The 17,118-nt window shown below is 43.4% G+C and overlaps 1 protein-coding gene across 5 annotated transcripts in view; it reads left to right on the top strand.

Annotated features, from left to right (window-relative positions):
* The first annotated feature begins 7,331 nt into the window (after window positions 1–7,331).
* KIF2A (kinesin family member 2A) overlaps window positions 7,332–17,118 on the top strand; it is a 92,472-nt gene continuing 82,685 nt past the window's right edge. For 3 of the 5 annotated variants that reach the window (XM_073344039.1, XM_073344038.1, XM_073344040.1), the window contains exon 1: window positions 7,333–7,533. In XM_073344039.1, coding sequence (XP_073200140.1) covers window positions 7,470–7,533 — 64 coding nt within the window. In that variant the 5' untranslated portion in view covers window positions 7,333–7,469. Of the gene's footprint in view, window positions 7,534–17,118 lie in introns of all 5 variants that reach the window. The other 2 variants (XR_012158886.1, XM_073344036.1) reach the window with 1 other exon arrangement.

Genomic DNA, 17,118 nt, shown 5'->3' on the forward strand with positions numbered 1-17,118 from the left:
CTATGTCACCCACTTCCCATATTCTGCAAAGGGGCGGGGGCGGGGGGAGGCAGAGTGTCAAAGCACACTGTCTCCTGTCCTGGCAGGCTCCAACTGGCAGATGGCCCCCAGAGGGCTCTTTTAATCAGGGAGTCCTGACTGGCTGAGGACTGAGAAGCTGCAATTTGTCCTTTGTGGCTTTCTCCACCTCTTCTGAACTTAGTGAAGACTGGCCACATCAGAGGACTGAGCTCCTCTCTTTCTGTTTGTACTGTAAAGTGCCTAGCACACACTTAGGAGTTGCAAAAATATATAATAAATATAGTAGTATCAAAGTAATCACAAAAGACATTAGAATAGAGGCATAGGTAATAAAGGAGAAAGACTTCTAAACAAATGTCTTGTGTAACAACAATTATTGGAAATTCTATATAGAAATAATTTGTTAAAGATTTTTCCAAGGGTTTGTTAAATTGTTTTATATAAGCCTTGATACATCTGTGGTATCAGAAGTTAGTTTGGATGATTCTGAAATATACATTTTAAATATATGAGTCACTTATAAGATGAGCAAAAAGAAAAGGAGTACTTGTGGCACCTTAGAGACTAACCAATTTATTTGAGCATGAGCTTTCGTGAGCTACAGCTCACTTCATCGGATGCAACACAGAAGAACAAGAACAAATTACGTAACAGGTCATTATTTTTGGGGCAAATCCTACTTCATTACTCACATGAGGAGCCCCATTGATGAGGGAAAGAAAGACCCTGTTTTTTGGGCTGAAGGAGCAGGCTGATAAATCCACTTTAGTATTATTGTCACGGATAATAACACAGAACACTATCTCTGACTGGACAACACATAGTTGGATTTCAGAGGGGTGCAGGGGAAGTATCTTTTCTACTTAATTTTATTGCCAAACAGGAGCAATGTTTGAGCAAGAGATTTTCTGAGATTATCCCTGAATGGGTTGAGTGTCGGCGGAAGTTAGGGCTAAAATAAATTATCTCTACCATATTGCTGGCCTGGACTTGCTGGCTGGCAGCGAGGGTCTTTGACAGAGCCATAATTCCACCCTATTTTGCTTGTGTAGTTTGCTATCTAACAATAATTCTGTGTTTCATGGAGTCATTAGAAATGCAAAATGAAATATGATCCTACATACATAGCTGCCTCGGACCAATGATCCAGCAATACCATATGGAATGAATGAGACAGTGTAATGTACACCTCAGAGCCATAGTGATCACTCATCAGCTTATTGCAATAAATATATCCAGTTTTGTTATTTTCAATATTTGTGTCTTTGTGACTTTTTGAACTAGTACATTTTTTCCTGCTTGACTGCCATTTTGAGTCCAGTCACGTGACATGGCTCATCTGGTACAGCCACCTCAGCTTTAATCATGTGTATGTTAGTACATTTGAATTTTGGCACACACTTTGTAACAGGCTTTGGGCAGATTTTCAAAGGCATAAAGGGCAGCTGGGCACCCAACTCCCAGTGAAAGTCAATGCACATCTTGCCAGGAAGGTGGGAAATGGGAAAGGGTGCTGCCACTTTGCTATAATCTTAGAATAATCTCATCCATGCTTTTGATCACATCTTGTTTCTCTTCTTGGTTCCTGGCAATGTTGTCCTCCTCTCAGCAACATAGTGCAGGATTCCTCTGTGCACAATCAGACCCAGCTCCCTGGATGGCCATACTGCAAGAATTCACTCAATATCCTCCATAAAAAGATCAGTTTTCATCCCTTCAAAAGCAAATAAAACTTGCCTTAAATACAAATACCCAAACATTATTCATACTTGGACTGCCCCAAAACATAAGAACGGCCATACTGAGTCAGAGGTCCATCTAGCCCAGTATCCTGTCTTTCAACACTGGCCAATGTCAGGTGCCCCAGAGGGAATGAATAGGTAATCATCAAATGATCCATTCCCTGTCTCCCATTCCTGGCTTCTGGCAAACAGAGGCTAGGGACACCATCCCTGCCCATCCTGGCTAATACCCATTGATGGACTAATCCTCCATGAATTTATCTAGTTCTTTTTTGAACCCTGTTATAGTCTTGGCCTTCACAACACCCTCTGGCAAAGAGTTCCACAGGTTGACTGTGCATTGTGTGAAGAAATACTTCCTTTTGTTTGTTTTAAGCATGCTGCCTATTGATTTCACTTGATGACCCCTATTTCTTGTGTTAGACCAGATCCTGTGCTCCATTTAGGATTAAATCAAAGAATTGCCTCTCCTTTTGTGGGTTCCAGGACTAGCTGCTCCAAGAAGCAGTCATTTAAGGTGTGATGAAACTTTATTTCTGCACCCCGTCCTGAGGTAGCATGTACCCAGTCAATATGGGGATAATTAAAATCCCCCATTATTATTGAGTTTTTTTATTTTAATAGCCTCTCTAATCTCCCAGAGCATTTCACAGTCACTATCACCATCCTGGTCAAGTGGTTGGTAATATATCCCTACTTCTATATTCTTATTATTAGGGCATGGAATTACTATCCATAGAGATTCTATAGTACAGTTAGGTTCATTTAAGATTTTTACTTCATAGAATCATAGAAGATTTGGGTAGGAAGAGACGTCAGGAGGTCATCTAGTCCAAACCCCTACTCAAAGCAGGACCAGCCCCAACTAAATCATCCCAGACAAGGCTTTGTCAGGGCTTTTGCTTAATTTGATTCTATGCTTTCTTTCACATATAGTGCCACTCCCCCACCTGCACAACCTGTTCTGTCCTTCCGATGTATTTTGTACCCTGGTATTACTGTGTCCCATTGATTATCCTCATTCCACCAAGTTTCTGTGATGCCCATTATATCAATATACTCATTTAATACGAGACACTCTAGTTCACCCATCTTATTATTTAGACTTCTAGCATGTGTTGTGGTTTAAGGATTGAAATGTACTATTTTGGAAGTTTTGCAAACATTGCAAAAATCATACAAATTCTGGATGTACTTTCTCATAAATGCTGCATTAGGATTGTTTTCCACATTAGCAGCCATCCATATGCAACCCACCATGTAATTAGTTTTTCCTGTACTTTAATTAAAAACGCATAATGTAGTTGTGGACCTCACAGCATTCCTCTACTGTTAACATTGGTTTGAACATCTATTGTTAACTTAAATTGTTGAAAGAGGGGCATATACTCAAAATAGGGAAAAAGGCTATTGTGTCCTTTGGAAAATAATTGTAGGTGATGTGCAAATGAAAAATCAACCCTCACTTAGAAAACTACTAGGCAACTTTATTTGCATGACAACTCTCTCTAATGCTCTGTCATACTTTAAAGGCATTTGAATTGATATTTTATTTTTACTATTATACATTCTCCCCAGACATGCAAGGACCTTGATCTGCTTATATCTTCATATATACTGTGTGGTGATGGCAATATCTCATTTGTAACTCAGTGAACTTCCAAGGTGCTAACTTCAATGGGCTAGTCATGTACTTAAAGTTAAGCACATGCTTAAGTGTTTCACTAGGCTGGGGCTAAATTGCTTCACATATTTCTAGATCGAGTCTACAATGACATTTGAATTTTGTTTTACTGTATTTTGTTTTAACCAAAGCCCGAGTTCAGTTAACACTGATGCATGTGCTTAACTTTATGCACAAGTCATCCTGTTTATTTCTGTGGGGTTACTTGTGTCTAAAATTAAACTTGTGTGTTTGCAGAATCAATGCTGAGACACAGAATATCTCTTTGTTTACCTGTAACTTGCCTTTCAAATTTTTTAGTAAAACATTCCTTAAAATTAATAGGCAAAACAATTGGTTCTGAATGAGAATTAATATTACATCTTGTTTGGGTTTTTAAAACAAAGCTGCTTTTTAATTATTTTAGAATAAGAAAAAGCATCTTAAATTCACATATTTTCATTTTTGTATTTATATACAATTCAAAACATCTAAACATGTTTTGTCAATTTGACCACAAAATATCACTATCAAACTGAGATTAAGCAATGGATATTTAAACCTGAAAGCATTATTTCTACCAGCCTTACTGGAAAAAAAAAAGAGTTTAAATAACATTGTATTATTTTTTTATAGCATGGAATCATAGAAATGTAGGGCTGGAAGGGATTTCTATAGGTTATCTAATCCAGCCCCATGCACTGAGGCAGGACCAAGTATCTCTCCACCATCCCTGACAGTTGTTTGTCTGACCTGTTCTTTAAAACTTCCACTGAAGGGGATTCCACAACCTCCTTGGAAGCCTATTCCAGTGCTTAACAGTGCTTAATAGTTAGAAAGTTTTTCCTAATATCTAAACTAAATCTCCCTTGCTGCAGACTGAGCTTATTACTTCTTGTCCTACCTTCAGAGGACATGGAGAGCAATTGATCATCATTCTCATTATAACAGCCCTTATCATATTTGAAGATTGTTATCCAGTCCCACTGCAGTCTTTTTTTCTCATGACTAAATATGGCCAGTTTTTTTTAACTTTCCTCATAGGTCAGGTTTTCTAAACCTTTTTTTCATTTTTGTAGCTCTCCTCTGAACACTGTCCAATTTGTTCACATTGTTCCTGAAGTGTTGTGTCCAGAAGTGGACACTGTACTCCAGCTGAGACCTCACCAGAAGCTACCTCCTATATTTTACATACAATACCCTTATTACTACACCCAGAATATTAGACTTTTTTTTACAACTATATCATAGTGTTGGCTCACATTCAATCTGTGACGTACTATAACCCCCAGATCCTTTTCAGCAGTACTTCATCCTGGAGTACTTTACAAAATATAAACAGCATAACAGAAGTGCTGCAATCTCAGATTTAAAGATAGTGTACAAAAGAAAATAATCCTTCTTTATGAACTTTGATGAAGGCTTGAAAGATTTGTTAATTCACACTTTCTGCTTTAATATATATTAGGAATATCAAGTCTTGACTTCATTAGTGGTGATCTCCTTCGAAAAATCAAAGAACTGGAGTGGGTATTTTCTGAATTGTTAAGGATTCAACATTTTTTCCCCTTTAGTTAACAAGAGATATTTCCTCCCAACAGTTTGTCAAGTGTTTGAGTTATATAGGTATTAACAAAAACAAAAATACTAAAGTATTGTTAGCAGTTTTATAAGTCCATTCCCCTTGATACCTTTGATGGCAACTCTATCTACTATACTACTACTGTATCTCCAGTTGAGAGTGTCTTCCAGAAATAGAAACAGGATGAATAAAACCTAAATTTCTCATGTAAAAAATGCAGAGAAACAAACCTTTTTTGGGTTGGAGGGTGGAAGAATCTCTGACCTTTCAACAGTATAAAGAGGCATTACAGCCCCCCATTTTTAAATGTGCAGGTCAACTTTAAAGGGTGGTTATACTGTTTAAGTACTGATGTAAAAAGCAGCTAGAGGATGCTCTCTGCAGCACACAATGAGTTTTATTGATCCTATGAAGCTCAGGAACTGTGCTACATATTCTTGGGCCTAATCTATTGGCACCTTACCTATTAGTTACCTATTTACATACACACAAATGTGGAGCATTCCTGCATGAATACTCCTCCCCATCAAAGGAAAAAATTGGTTTATCTTTAGTTTCTCAGTGATATATAAAGACCTTCAGCAGCATAGTCAAGTGTTTAGAGGGCAGGGCAATAGCAGCCTGAGTTTTTGGCCCAGTACTGCTTCTGGCTCAATGTGTGACCTTGGGCAAATCACTTAATCTCTGCCTAATTTTCCTCATCTGTAAAATGGGGAAGGTACTTATCACCTTTGTAAAGTGCTTTAAAATACCACATGAAAAGCACTAATATATATGTTTAAAGTAGTGCCAGAGATAACTCTCTGATGGAAAGAACCATGAGGTACCAAATTTTAGTGACAAACTTTGCTCGACTTAGGGAGTTGTGTAGTGGGAATAAATTGGAGGAGGCAGTTTTTACGTCTTCTTTGACAGAGTGGGGGAGGTTTTGGGCGGGCAGGGGAAGCTAAATCTGAGGAGTGCATTACTAATGGGTTGGCTTTGTCAGAATGGGGAGGCTGTCAAAGTGTATGTGGGGGAAATAAAGTTGAGGTGCTGATGTTTAACAGTGACTTTGCTGGGGTGATAGGAGCTAAAAGTGAGGTGCAGATTTTTAATGGGCTGGCTTTACTGGAAAGGAAGTCATTGTGTCTTTGTGTTGAAGGGCAGAGGAAGAGTGTCAATTTTTACTGAGATACTTTGCTCCAGTGGGGGATGTCACAGGGGGTGGGGTGGAGGAGGAATACATGTGAATACCAATTGTAAATAGGGGGCTTTGGCATAGTCTGGTGATGTCCAGAGGGATAAACTCAAGGTACAATTTTTAATGGGGTGACTCACCGGAAGCAGGGGAATCATCGTGAGAAAAGGATGAATATGAAGTGTTTTTATAGGATTGTTTTAACAGGTTAGGGGAGTCGTTTGTGAGCTGAAGCTAGTAGGATGTATGTTGTTAACAAAATGGCTTTGGCCTGGCTGGAGGAATTGCTGGCAGCTGTGAATAAATCAATGAGAGGTGGTGCATTTGGTAAGGGTGTGGTTTTGCTCAGCACCAGAGAAGTTGTCCTGTCCCTGTTGTTCATTAGTTGTCCCACGTAATTATCTGGTTTTCCAGGTCCTGTGGACCCCCCTCTTAGGCGGGGTGGGGATTCTTTAGCAGTGCCAATAAGACCAGAGAAGTTGTCACAAAAGAAGATAAAGCAGGGTTTTAATAGGGTGGCGGAGGCCTGTGTGGGTACAGATAGGGGGTGACTTTGTGAAACTAGGGACAGGAGGAGGTGGAGGCATAAAGCTAGGGCATGGGTTGACTCACAGCGGCCTTGTTGGGGGGATAATCCTGAGCTCTGGTTTTAACAGGGCGGACTGGAGTTGCGGAGAGTGCATTACAGGGAGAGCCAGGTTTTGAACAGGGGAACGCTGAGCTGGGGGAGGGAAAAGATAAGAGCAAAGTGCTGGTTTTAACGGGCTGCCTTTACCGCCACGGTCGGGGTGTCACCCTGGGATGGGAGGGTTGATCAGTGCGAGGTGCAGTGTTTAACAGGGTGCCTGTGGGATCAGCGCGGGAGGCGGGGTAGAACAGGGCGGCGGTACCGGGGTGGCTGGGGGCTCAGCGGCCACGGGCGGCGGAATCAAACCGGCGGGGCGGCTGCCCGAGGCGCTTTGCCGTCGGCAGGGGCCATGGCCGCGCTCCCGGGCAGAGCTCCCGAGGGGAGGGGAGCGGGCCGAGCGCCCTCGCCCGCCGGGGGAGGAGGCGGCAGGCGGAGGCCAAGGCGGAGGTGCCACCTTCCCCTCCCATCCCTTAAGCCGGTGCCGCCGAGTGACGCCTCCGTGAAGTGCGCAGGCGCAGCGGCTCCCAGCGCCTGTTGTATCCGGCCGGCGCCTTTTCTCCCCTCCCCCGGAGCCGCTGCCGCTGCCCTGTGCCCTCCCCGCCCCCTGCGCGTCCGCCCGGCAGCGCCTCGGACCCCGGCTGCCCCATGAAGCGATGGCAGCGGCCAACTTCGGCAAGATCCAGATCGGGATCTATGTGGAGATCAAGCGCAGCGATGGTGAGCGAAGGGGAGGAGGCTGAGCGGCCGCAGCCCCCGGCCCCCGCCGTCTCCTCCGCGAGGCAGGGGGCTGCGCGCGGGGCCCATTGTGCGCGTGGGGCCCGGGGAGGGGCCGGGCCTGCTGTTTGCCGCGGTTGTTAGGGCTCGTTGCTGTCGTTTCCCGGGTGCGCTGGGGGCGGGGCGGGGCGGCGCGGCGCGGCGCGAGGACACGGGCGGCCGCCGCCGCCGTGGCTGGAGACAGGGAGGCTGCTGCAGTGCTGGGGGGGGAGGAGGGGCTGGCGAGGGGAGAAGGTCTGACTCGGGGGGTGGGCTGAGCAAGGGGTGGAGGGAATGAGCTAGGGGAGGAAGAAGGGTCGGGGGATATCGGCTGATGGCGGGAGGGGAAGGGAAGGCAAAAATGAAAATGGGTGAGGCGGTGGATAACGGGGGGAGGGGAGACGAACTGGTTTGGGGTGAAGACCCCAAAGAGGGAAGTTTGGCCTTGCGGGGGTGCGGTTGAGAGATGGGCTGGGGGGGGGGGGAAGGAGCAGAAGGGGTGATGTACAGCAACAACTTCTCAGTCATATTGAAACACAAGCTGTGATTAGCTGTACTTACAGTGTACTGCAATGTACAGTGCCAGAGAGATGGCTTGGGACACTCCCTCCCTCCATCATTAGTTAACAAAAAAACCTGATGCTCTTTGGCTATTTTGTGCTTCTTTGCAATGTAAATACACTGCTCTGTATTTAGACCTCGCTGTTGCTGATCCAATGTTTCCCTTCCTGCCTGCTCAGTAGCATGTGCAGTGGTTCGGGAGACGCACGTGAAGTTAGGAGATGAGTGACTGGGTTTTGAGGTGATATCCCTTGTGTGATGGGTATGTTGTCTGGATGGCGGCTTATGGGCAGAGGCTGGATGGGGATTTCGGTGTCTGTATCAATGGGCAGGCCTCTCATACCTTCAGTTTTGTAATTTGAATGGTGATACGTCAGCACATCCCCAAGACCAGTTGAGAACGGAAGTCCCGTGGGGTGGGGACATGTTGGGATTGTCTCTGGAAAATCAGTTTATTCTCCAGCAGTGTGACTATTCAGAACCATTCTGGGAAAGTTCAGATGCTTGTGCAGCAGCTGAGAAAAACCTGGAGATCCAGGGTGCTGAAACTAGAGTATGGCTAGAGCATGAAACAGTATATAAGCTGCATGAGGATGTGCTGTTAACTACCTTTCCTTCCCACTCTCTAGATTGAACGTTCTTAAACACTGCATTTTTGTTTTGTCATTAAGACTGCCATCACTCATTATACATAACATCTCAGTTTGTGAATAATGACTTGTATGTGACACAAAGAACCGGATAGGCTTTTCATTGATTGTGTGTGTAACCTATTGCAGGTTTCTTTATAGATACTGTTTTATTTTTTTATACTTCATTGTGCTTGTCAGATGATTTCACTGAGAGCTCTGTGAGCTTTCAGTAGCCATAATTGGGGATTGTGTGTCTTGCTTACATTTAAAAATATTTGCCTCATACAATAATTGTTTTCCTGACTACTTCTGGTCACTATTGACACCAGAAATGAGAACAGTTAAGTCTTGTATATAATACCCATATTAATAATTAGTTTAAGTGATGCAGCAAAATATGTAATGGTTACATATAGTCCAATAAAAGTATTTGATTTCTGTAAAACATTTTGGGTATTTCTTCATATACACAGAAAAAACGTGGGTGATCTGCAGCTGGGTTAGTCCAACAGGGTGCAGCTATGCTGTGAATCTATACCCAAATTATGTGTCCTCACTGGTGCTGCACACCCTGGTGTGCCACTAGAACTTCTGGGGCATATCTTATGTTTATTTTTGCTCCCACTCTGAATATTTCCCAGTGAATTGAGGAAAAACTGTCCTTCTGGGCACATGGGGGAACTGTGGGAAGGCACAGAGGACTGTCAGCATTGCAGTGATTTAACCTATGTCTCGGTGCAAAAGGGGCAGATTAGCAGCCTGAGTGAAAGGTTAGGGCAGGAGTGGGCAAACTTTTTGGCCTGAGGGCCGCATAGAGTTTCTGAAATTGTATGGAGGGCCGGTTAGGGGAGGCTGTGCCTCCCCAAACAGCCAGGCATAGCCTGGCCCCTGGCCCCTGCCCCCTAGCTGACCCACCCCCCCTGCTTCTCGACCTCTGATGGCCCCCCTGGGACTCCTGCCCCATCCAACCCCGCCTGTTCCCTGACCACTCCCTCCCCCCCGCTGCCCCATCCAACCCTCTCCTCCTTCCTGACTGCCCCCTGGGACCCCGCCCCATTCAACCCCCCCTGTTCCCCGCCCCGACCCTTATCCACCCCTCCACCCCCTGACCACCACCACCCCAACTCCCCTGCCCTCTATCCAACCCTCCCTGCCCCCTTACCATACTGCCTGGAGCACTGGTGGCTGACGATGCTACAGCCGCGCCGCCCAGAGCCCCAGGCTCTACAGCTGCGCTGCCCGGCAAAAGCTTGCAGCCCTACCGCCAAGAGCATTGTGCCGGTGGTGCAGTGAGCTGAGGCTGTGGGGGAAGGGGAACAGCAGGGAAGGGGATGGGGATGGGGGCTAGCCTCCCAGACCAGGAGCTCAGGGGCCGGGCAGGAGGATCCCATGGGCTGGATGTGGCCCATGGGCTGTAGTTTGCTCACCTCTGGGTTAGGGCAATGCTCAGGTAGGAATCCAGGCTAACTCCAAGTGAACACACACCCTTTCTAAAACAAAACACGAATTTGAGTGGTAAGTATGATCTCTAAAAATCAAGTAGCTGTTTATTTACCTGTTTGTTTACCTGAATATTCTTTAGGATCAGACAACTAAGTTTTGATCAGTTTGTAGGGTGACACCAAAGGGTAGGAAGAATCTCCAGTTTGTCCACCAGTCATTTTAAATGTTTTTCTGTGCACAGAACTGCATTGAAATTGTAACACTTTAAGCTCCCCCTTTATAAAATTGTGGACTTCTTTTTTTTTAAATTATTGTAAGGAATATCAACTTTCTATAAAATACCTTGATTTTGATTCATATATAGCACTTGATGGTCTTACATATTGCAACAAAAAATAAGTATAATGATGGAATAATACACTTGACAGCAAGGGCATCAGAATACTCCAGTAAGATGAATTATTGTGTTTTTCATTGTGATTCACAGTTTCATAGATACTAAGGTCAGAAGGGACCATTATGATCATCTAGTCTGACCTCCTGCGCAACGCAGGCCACAGAATCTTGCCCACCCACTCCAACAGTGGTCTGTTGTAAGATGCAAATGGAAAATAAGTATAATAGAAATAAAATATATTATTAGAATCAGTAACCAAAATATCATGACAGCTTTTGGATGAAACTCAACATTTCCAAGAAGAGATGTTACAGCAGTTTTTGCAGGGAATTGTCGGTTTCTTCAGATGAGCGTTGGTACAAATGCCGTCTTGGTATCTTGAATTATAATTGTAGAGTATAACTAGTTCCCTTCATTTAGAATGGAACAGCAGTAACCAGCCAACTAATTCAGTTACTTAAAAAGCATCTATTATGTTTAAATTTAATGTTCATGTTTCAAAATAATGAACATGTAGCTGGAAAAGAGCATCTGTTAACCCCATTGACAAGTAACAGCTCTGCTCAGAAGCAAAACCTCAATCACATGAATAACTTAACATAGTTTGAATTTTATGTGCCATATCTGCACAGTTTGAACAACGTTCCCATTACCTCCTAGCCCTATGGACTAAACCTACTCACCAGACCAAAATATACCAGTGCCACAGGTTGTGCCCATGTTTCCTGGTTACCAGCATGTACCATGTTGCTGGGGTCCAAACATGGCCTGTTTCCTGCTTGAGTAATACACCTGAGTAATAGCTGCCCACCACTTATTTTTTTTTATATTATATATATACACACACACAAATTACACCAAATCAATTAATGCTGCTTCCATTTCACTCACACAGTAATACAGCTAATGATGGCCACTCTCAGTAAATCAATTTATGCTAACTCTTCTCCATAATAAATCATCGTATGTTGGCTTTCCTTCTACAAGTACAACCTTTTGGTGAGATAGGCAAAGCTTACCCCATGCCTGGCATCCCTTTGCTGGGGTGGCTGGAATCCCTCTCCCCTCCCCATGGTGCTCCCTGCCCAGTCCAGCCCTCAGAGCAGCAGCTTTTTCACCCCACTTTTTTCCCTCCTCGCCCAAACAGTATCAGAGCTGTGTCTCTGTAGGCTTGGAACAGTATGAGAAAGAACACTGAAATTATTAAATTATTATAATACCATTGTACATACTGGTGTTTTCCACCCACGTGGAATACTCTGTTCAGTTCTACTCGCTATTTCAAAAATGATTTAGTAGAAATAGAGAGCCCTCACAGGTGGATGGGAAGAATGAATAAAAGCCTAGAAAAACTTTAATATGAAGAGAATGTAAAGACTGGGAGTGTTTACCTTTGGGGATGAATAAGAGGTGACACAATAACGATGTGGCTAAGGTGCTTGCTGTACTGTTAATGGTGATTTTCAATAAGTCTTGGAGCACTAGGGAAGTTTGAGAAGACTGGAAGACCACTAATGTTGTGCCAGCTTATAAAAAGGGTAAACGGGCTGACCCGGTAATTATAGTCCCATCAACCTGACATTGATCCCAGGCAAGCTAATGGAGCAGCTGATAAGAGACTAGATTAATAAATATTAAAGGAGGGTAATGTAATCAATACAAATTAACATGGGTTTATGGAAAATAGATCCTGTCAAACTAACTTGATTTTTTTTGAGATCACAACTTTGATAAAGGTAATAGTGTTGACGTGATTTACTGAGACTTGTGTAAGGTATTTGACTTGATACTACACAACACTTTGATTAAAAAACTAGAACAATATAAAATTAACATAGTGTACATTAAATAGATTAAAAACTGGCTAACTGATAGGTCTCAAAATGTAACAATAAACAGAGAATTATCATCGAGAGGGTGTATTTCCAGCAGGGTCCTGCATGGATCATTTCTTAGCCCTATGCTATTTGACTTTTTTATTCATGACCTGGAAGAAAACAAAAAATCCTCGCTGATAAAGTTTGCAGATGACCCAAAAATTGGGGAGTGGTAAATAATGAAGAGGACTGATTCAGAGTGATCTGGATCACTTGGTAAACTGGGCACAATTTAACAGTATGTGTTTGAATGTGGCTAAATGTAAATGTATACATCTAGGAACCAAGAGTGTAGGCCATACTTACAGGATGGGGGATTCTATCCTCAGAAGCAGTGACTCTGAAAAAGATCTGGGTGTCATGATGGATAATCAGCTGAACTTGAGTGACCTGTGTGAAGCTGTCACCAAAACATCAGGGGATGGATCACTTGATGATTGCCTGTTCTGGTCATTCCCTCTGGGACATCTGGGATTGGCTACTGTCGGAAGACAGGATACTGGGCTAGATGGACCTTTGGTCTGACCCAGTATGGCCATTCTTATAGCTAAAGTGATCCAGGGATGCGAGATCCAGGGGAATCTCGTGGAGGAGTAGAGGGGTTATTTTCCCTCTGTATTTGGCACTGGTGTGACTTCTGTTGGAATACTGTGTACCGTTCTGATGCCCACTGTTCAAGAAGGATAATAAATTGCAGAGCGTTCAGAGAAGAGTCATGAGAACATACGAAGGATTAGAAAACTTGCCTTACAGTGATAGATTGAGGTCTGAGTCTACTTAGCTTAAAAAAGAGAAAACTAAGGGGTTAATTGGTTATACACTCTGTAAATATGTACATGGGGAACAAGTATTTGATAATGGGCTCCAGGGCCGTCCCTAAGAGGGGTGCGGGGCCAGGGACATAGGCTCTGAGTTTCTAATCGGCTGGGGGGTACCCCCCCCCCCGGCTCTGCCCAAGCCATGCCCCCACTCTACCCCTTCCCCTACTCACCCTGCCTCTTCCCGTCCCGCCCAGTTCCACCCCCCTCCCCTGAATGTGCTGCACCCTTGCTTCTCTCCCCTTCCTCCCAGTGCCTCCTGATGCCGCGAAACACCTGATCTGTGGCAGGCGGGAGGAGCTGAGAGGGAGGGGAAGGTGCTGACTGCCGGGGTCTGCTGGCAGGCAGGAGGCGATGGGAGGAGGGGGAGGTTCTGGTAGGAGGCTTCTCCCCACCTGCCTACCACTCGCCTCCCCGTTTGCCTCCTCACCCCACTCTGCGCCGGCCTCACCTCCCTGCCTGCCTTCTCACGATTTTATCGAAGCATGGGGACTCCCAAAGCGCAGCACCCAGGGCGGTCACCCCGAATTGCCATACCCAAGGGACTGCTCTTAAGGGCTCTTTAATCTAGCAGAGAAAGTACAATATGATACAATGGTTTGAAGTTGAAGCTAGACAAATTCAGACTGGAAATAAGGCATAATTTTTTTTACAGTGAGGGTAATTCACCATTGGAACAAATTGCCAAGAGTTGTTAAGTCTCTATCACTGATGATTTTAAAATCAAGATTGGATTTTTTTCTAACGGATATCCTCTAGAAATTATTTTGGGGAAGTTCTATGGCCTGTGTTATACAGGAGGTCAGACAAGATGATAGTGGTCCCTGCTGGCCTTGGAATCTATGAATGATATGGAGAAAGTGGATCAAGCATTTCCATTCACCTTTTTTCATAATACAAGAACAAGAGGACATTCCTTGATATTGAAAGACAGCTAATTTAAAACAGATAAAAGAGAATAAGCAATACACAATTAGCTTGTGGAACTCCTTGCCACAAGATATCAGTGAGGCAAAGAGCTTTGTAGGATTAAAAAAACTATTGAATGTTGACATGGATGGAAGAAATATTGGGTGTTATAAAAAGAATTAGTGAAACACAAAAAACCCCCGAAGAGTGTTGGAAGGGATATAAACCACTGGCTGCAGGACATAAGCTGGCCTCTAACTGATGGAATTTAGGAAGAAACTTTCCATCTGGGCATATTATTCTGCAGTTGCCTGCTGTAGGGTTTATTGTACTTCTCTCTGAAGCAGCTGGTCGTGGTCATTTTTAGAGACAGGGTATTGGACTAGATGGACTTCTGGTCTGATCTTGTGTGGCAGTTCCTAGACTTATAGTGATGTTACTACACCTGTTAATCTTAAAAACATGACCTGAGAGTAATTTTTGTAACAATAAGTGCTGTAAACTTAATTTTTTTAAAATAAAACCATAGATTTTGCAGAATTTTGATGTTGCTCCTCCTTGAAAGAGCGCTGCTGGCCTCAATTTGTCAAGATCTCCTGTGTCATATTCTTTATATGTTCAACTTCTACTGATATCATTGGGAATTTCATATTAAGGTTGAAAGTCCAATATGACCCTGTATAATTGTGTTAAGTTTGGGTCATTTTGCTGTTTTGCAGATCCTTATGGATAACTTGAAGTCAGAGCACACTTTTGCTCTCCTCTTTGGTGACAGATATGTTTTGTGATTGAAGCCATGGGCTTTGCTTTGGGCTCTAGAGTGGTGCAGCTGTAGCTAGCTGTGCCTCTATAGAGCAGTAGTGTAGATGCTTCCTTCAACAATGGAAGGGGTTTGTCTGTTTCTGTAGTTAATCTGCCTCTCTGAGTGGCAGTAGCTAGATCAATAGAAGAATGCTACCAATTGACCTAGCAATGTCTACACTAGGGATTAGGATGGCTTAACTGGGTAGTCAGGGGTGGGAAAAATTCACATCCCTGAGTGTTGTAATTTAGGTTGATCTAATTTTTAAATGTGGACCAGGCCTGGTTGGTTTTAAGACTGCTCAAATGTGCTAACAAATAACTTGACTCAGTTACCTTATCCTGGATAATCCATGCTGACACAATGTATCTTTGTCCTCCAACTAGTGGCCAGACCACATAAAGAGCTTTGAGTCTGGTACTGCATCTGAGCTAATGGACGTGACCGTTTAACTTGAGTAGTAAAGGTTCATGTTCTTAGATTCAGGCATTCTGGTTTCAGTCCCTGCAGACGACATGACAAAAATTGTTGTTACTTGTTGGTGGCATATCATGTGTAATTTAAACTTTAAAAAGCATTAGCTTTTTACTGTGCTGTACATTGGTTTTAAAGTTAAAGATGTAACGTGTAGCCTTTCCTTGTATTTGTGCTGCTTTTCTATACTGTTTGATTATTGTCGTCATAAATATAAAGGGAAGGGTAAACACCTTTAAAATCCCTCCTGGCCAGACGAAAAATCCTTTCACCTGTAAAGGGTTAAGAAGCTAGGATAACCTCGCTGGCACCTGACCAAAATGACCAATGAGGAGACAAGATACTTTCAAAAGCTGGGGGGAGAGAGAAAACAAATCTCTGTCTGTGTGATGCTTTTGCTGGGGACAGAACAGGAATGCAGTCTTAGAATTTAGTAAGTAATCTAGCTAGATACGCGTTAGATTATGATTTCTTTAAATGGCTGAGAAAAGAATGGATATTCCTGTCTGTGTGTCTTTTTGTAATTTTAAGGTTTTGCCTAGAGGGATTCTCTATGTTTTGAATCTAATTACCCTGAAAGGTATTTACCATCCTGATTTTACAGAGGTGATTCTTTTTATTGTTACTTCTATTAAAATTCTTCTTTTCAAGAACTGAATGCTTTTTTTCATTATTCTTAAGATCCAAGAGTTTGGGTCTGTGGTCACCTAGGCAAATTGGTGAGGATTTTTATCAAACCTTCCCCAGGAAGTGGGGTGCAAGTGTTGAGAGGCTTTTGGGGGGAAAGATGTTTCCAAACGGGCTCTTTCCTAATAAAATAAACCTGGTCAGACGTTTGGTGGTGGCAGTGGAAGTCCAAGGGCAAAGGGTAGAATAGTTTGTACCTTGGGGAAGTTTTAACCTAAGCTGGTAAAAGTAAGCTTAGGAGGTATTCATGCACGTCTCCACATCTGTACCCTAGAGTTCAGAGTGGGGAAAGAACCTTGTCAATTATAAATAACTCTTCAAAGTCAAAAATAGAAATCTTCTTCCTTAGAGAAATTTTGTTTTCTTCAGTACTTCTATACCACAGGCTTGTTTAGTGTAAAGCTATTTCTAATGGTGGATTTAAAGCTCCTGTGTGATCACTGGGATTACATAATCATGGTCTCTCTCCCTTCCCAGTTCTTTTTCGCTGATGGAGAAACCCATTCTGTAGCTCAACCTGCCGAGTAGAAGATTTTGGCTCAGCCTCCACTCTTACAAGATGGAACTATTAGTCGGGGAGCAGCTAGAAAGCTACTCTCCGGATCCCCAGCCACTGGCTAAAGAGCTGATCTGAAGCTTCCCTTCAGAAAATTAAGATCTTCCCCTCTCATATTATGGAGTTGGTGTGGCTGCAGAAGCAGTAAGTTCTCCTCTGAAGCACCTCTCTCCCGAATTGCTGAGATAAATGCTACTCAAAGCATGTCAGTGGATGAGGGGTGTAAGAGAAATACAAGAGGGAAAAGGATACAGGTGTGTGGGGAAAGAGAAGATACGCATACGAAGAGGTGGCTTGTGGGAGAAATTAAATCCATTTAGCTCTTACCATGTCTTTCATTTTGAAAGAATGTTTTTATTTTTCTATACCATAAAATATGACTAAAGATGAACA

The sequence above is a fragment of the Lepidochelys kempii genome, chromosome 5 (genome assembly GCF_965140265.1).
Source record: "Lepidochelys kempii isolate rLepKem1 chromosome 5, rLepKem1.hap2, whole genome shotgun sequence".
NCBI classification, from domain to species: domain Eukaryota; kingdom Metazoa; phylum Chordata; order Testudines; family Cheloniidae; genus Lepidochelys; species Lepidochelys kempii.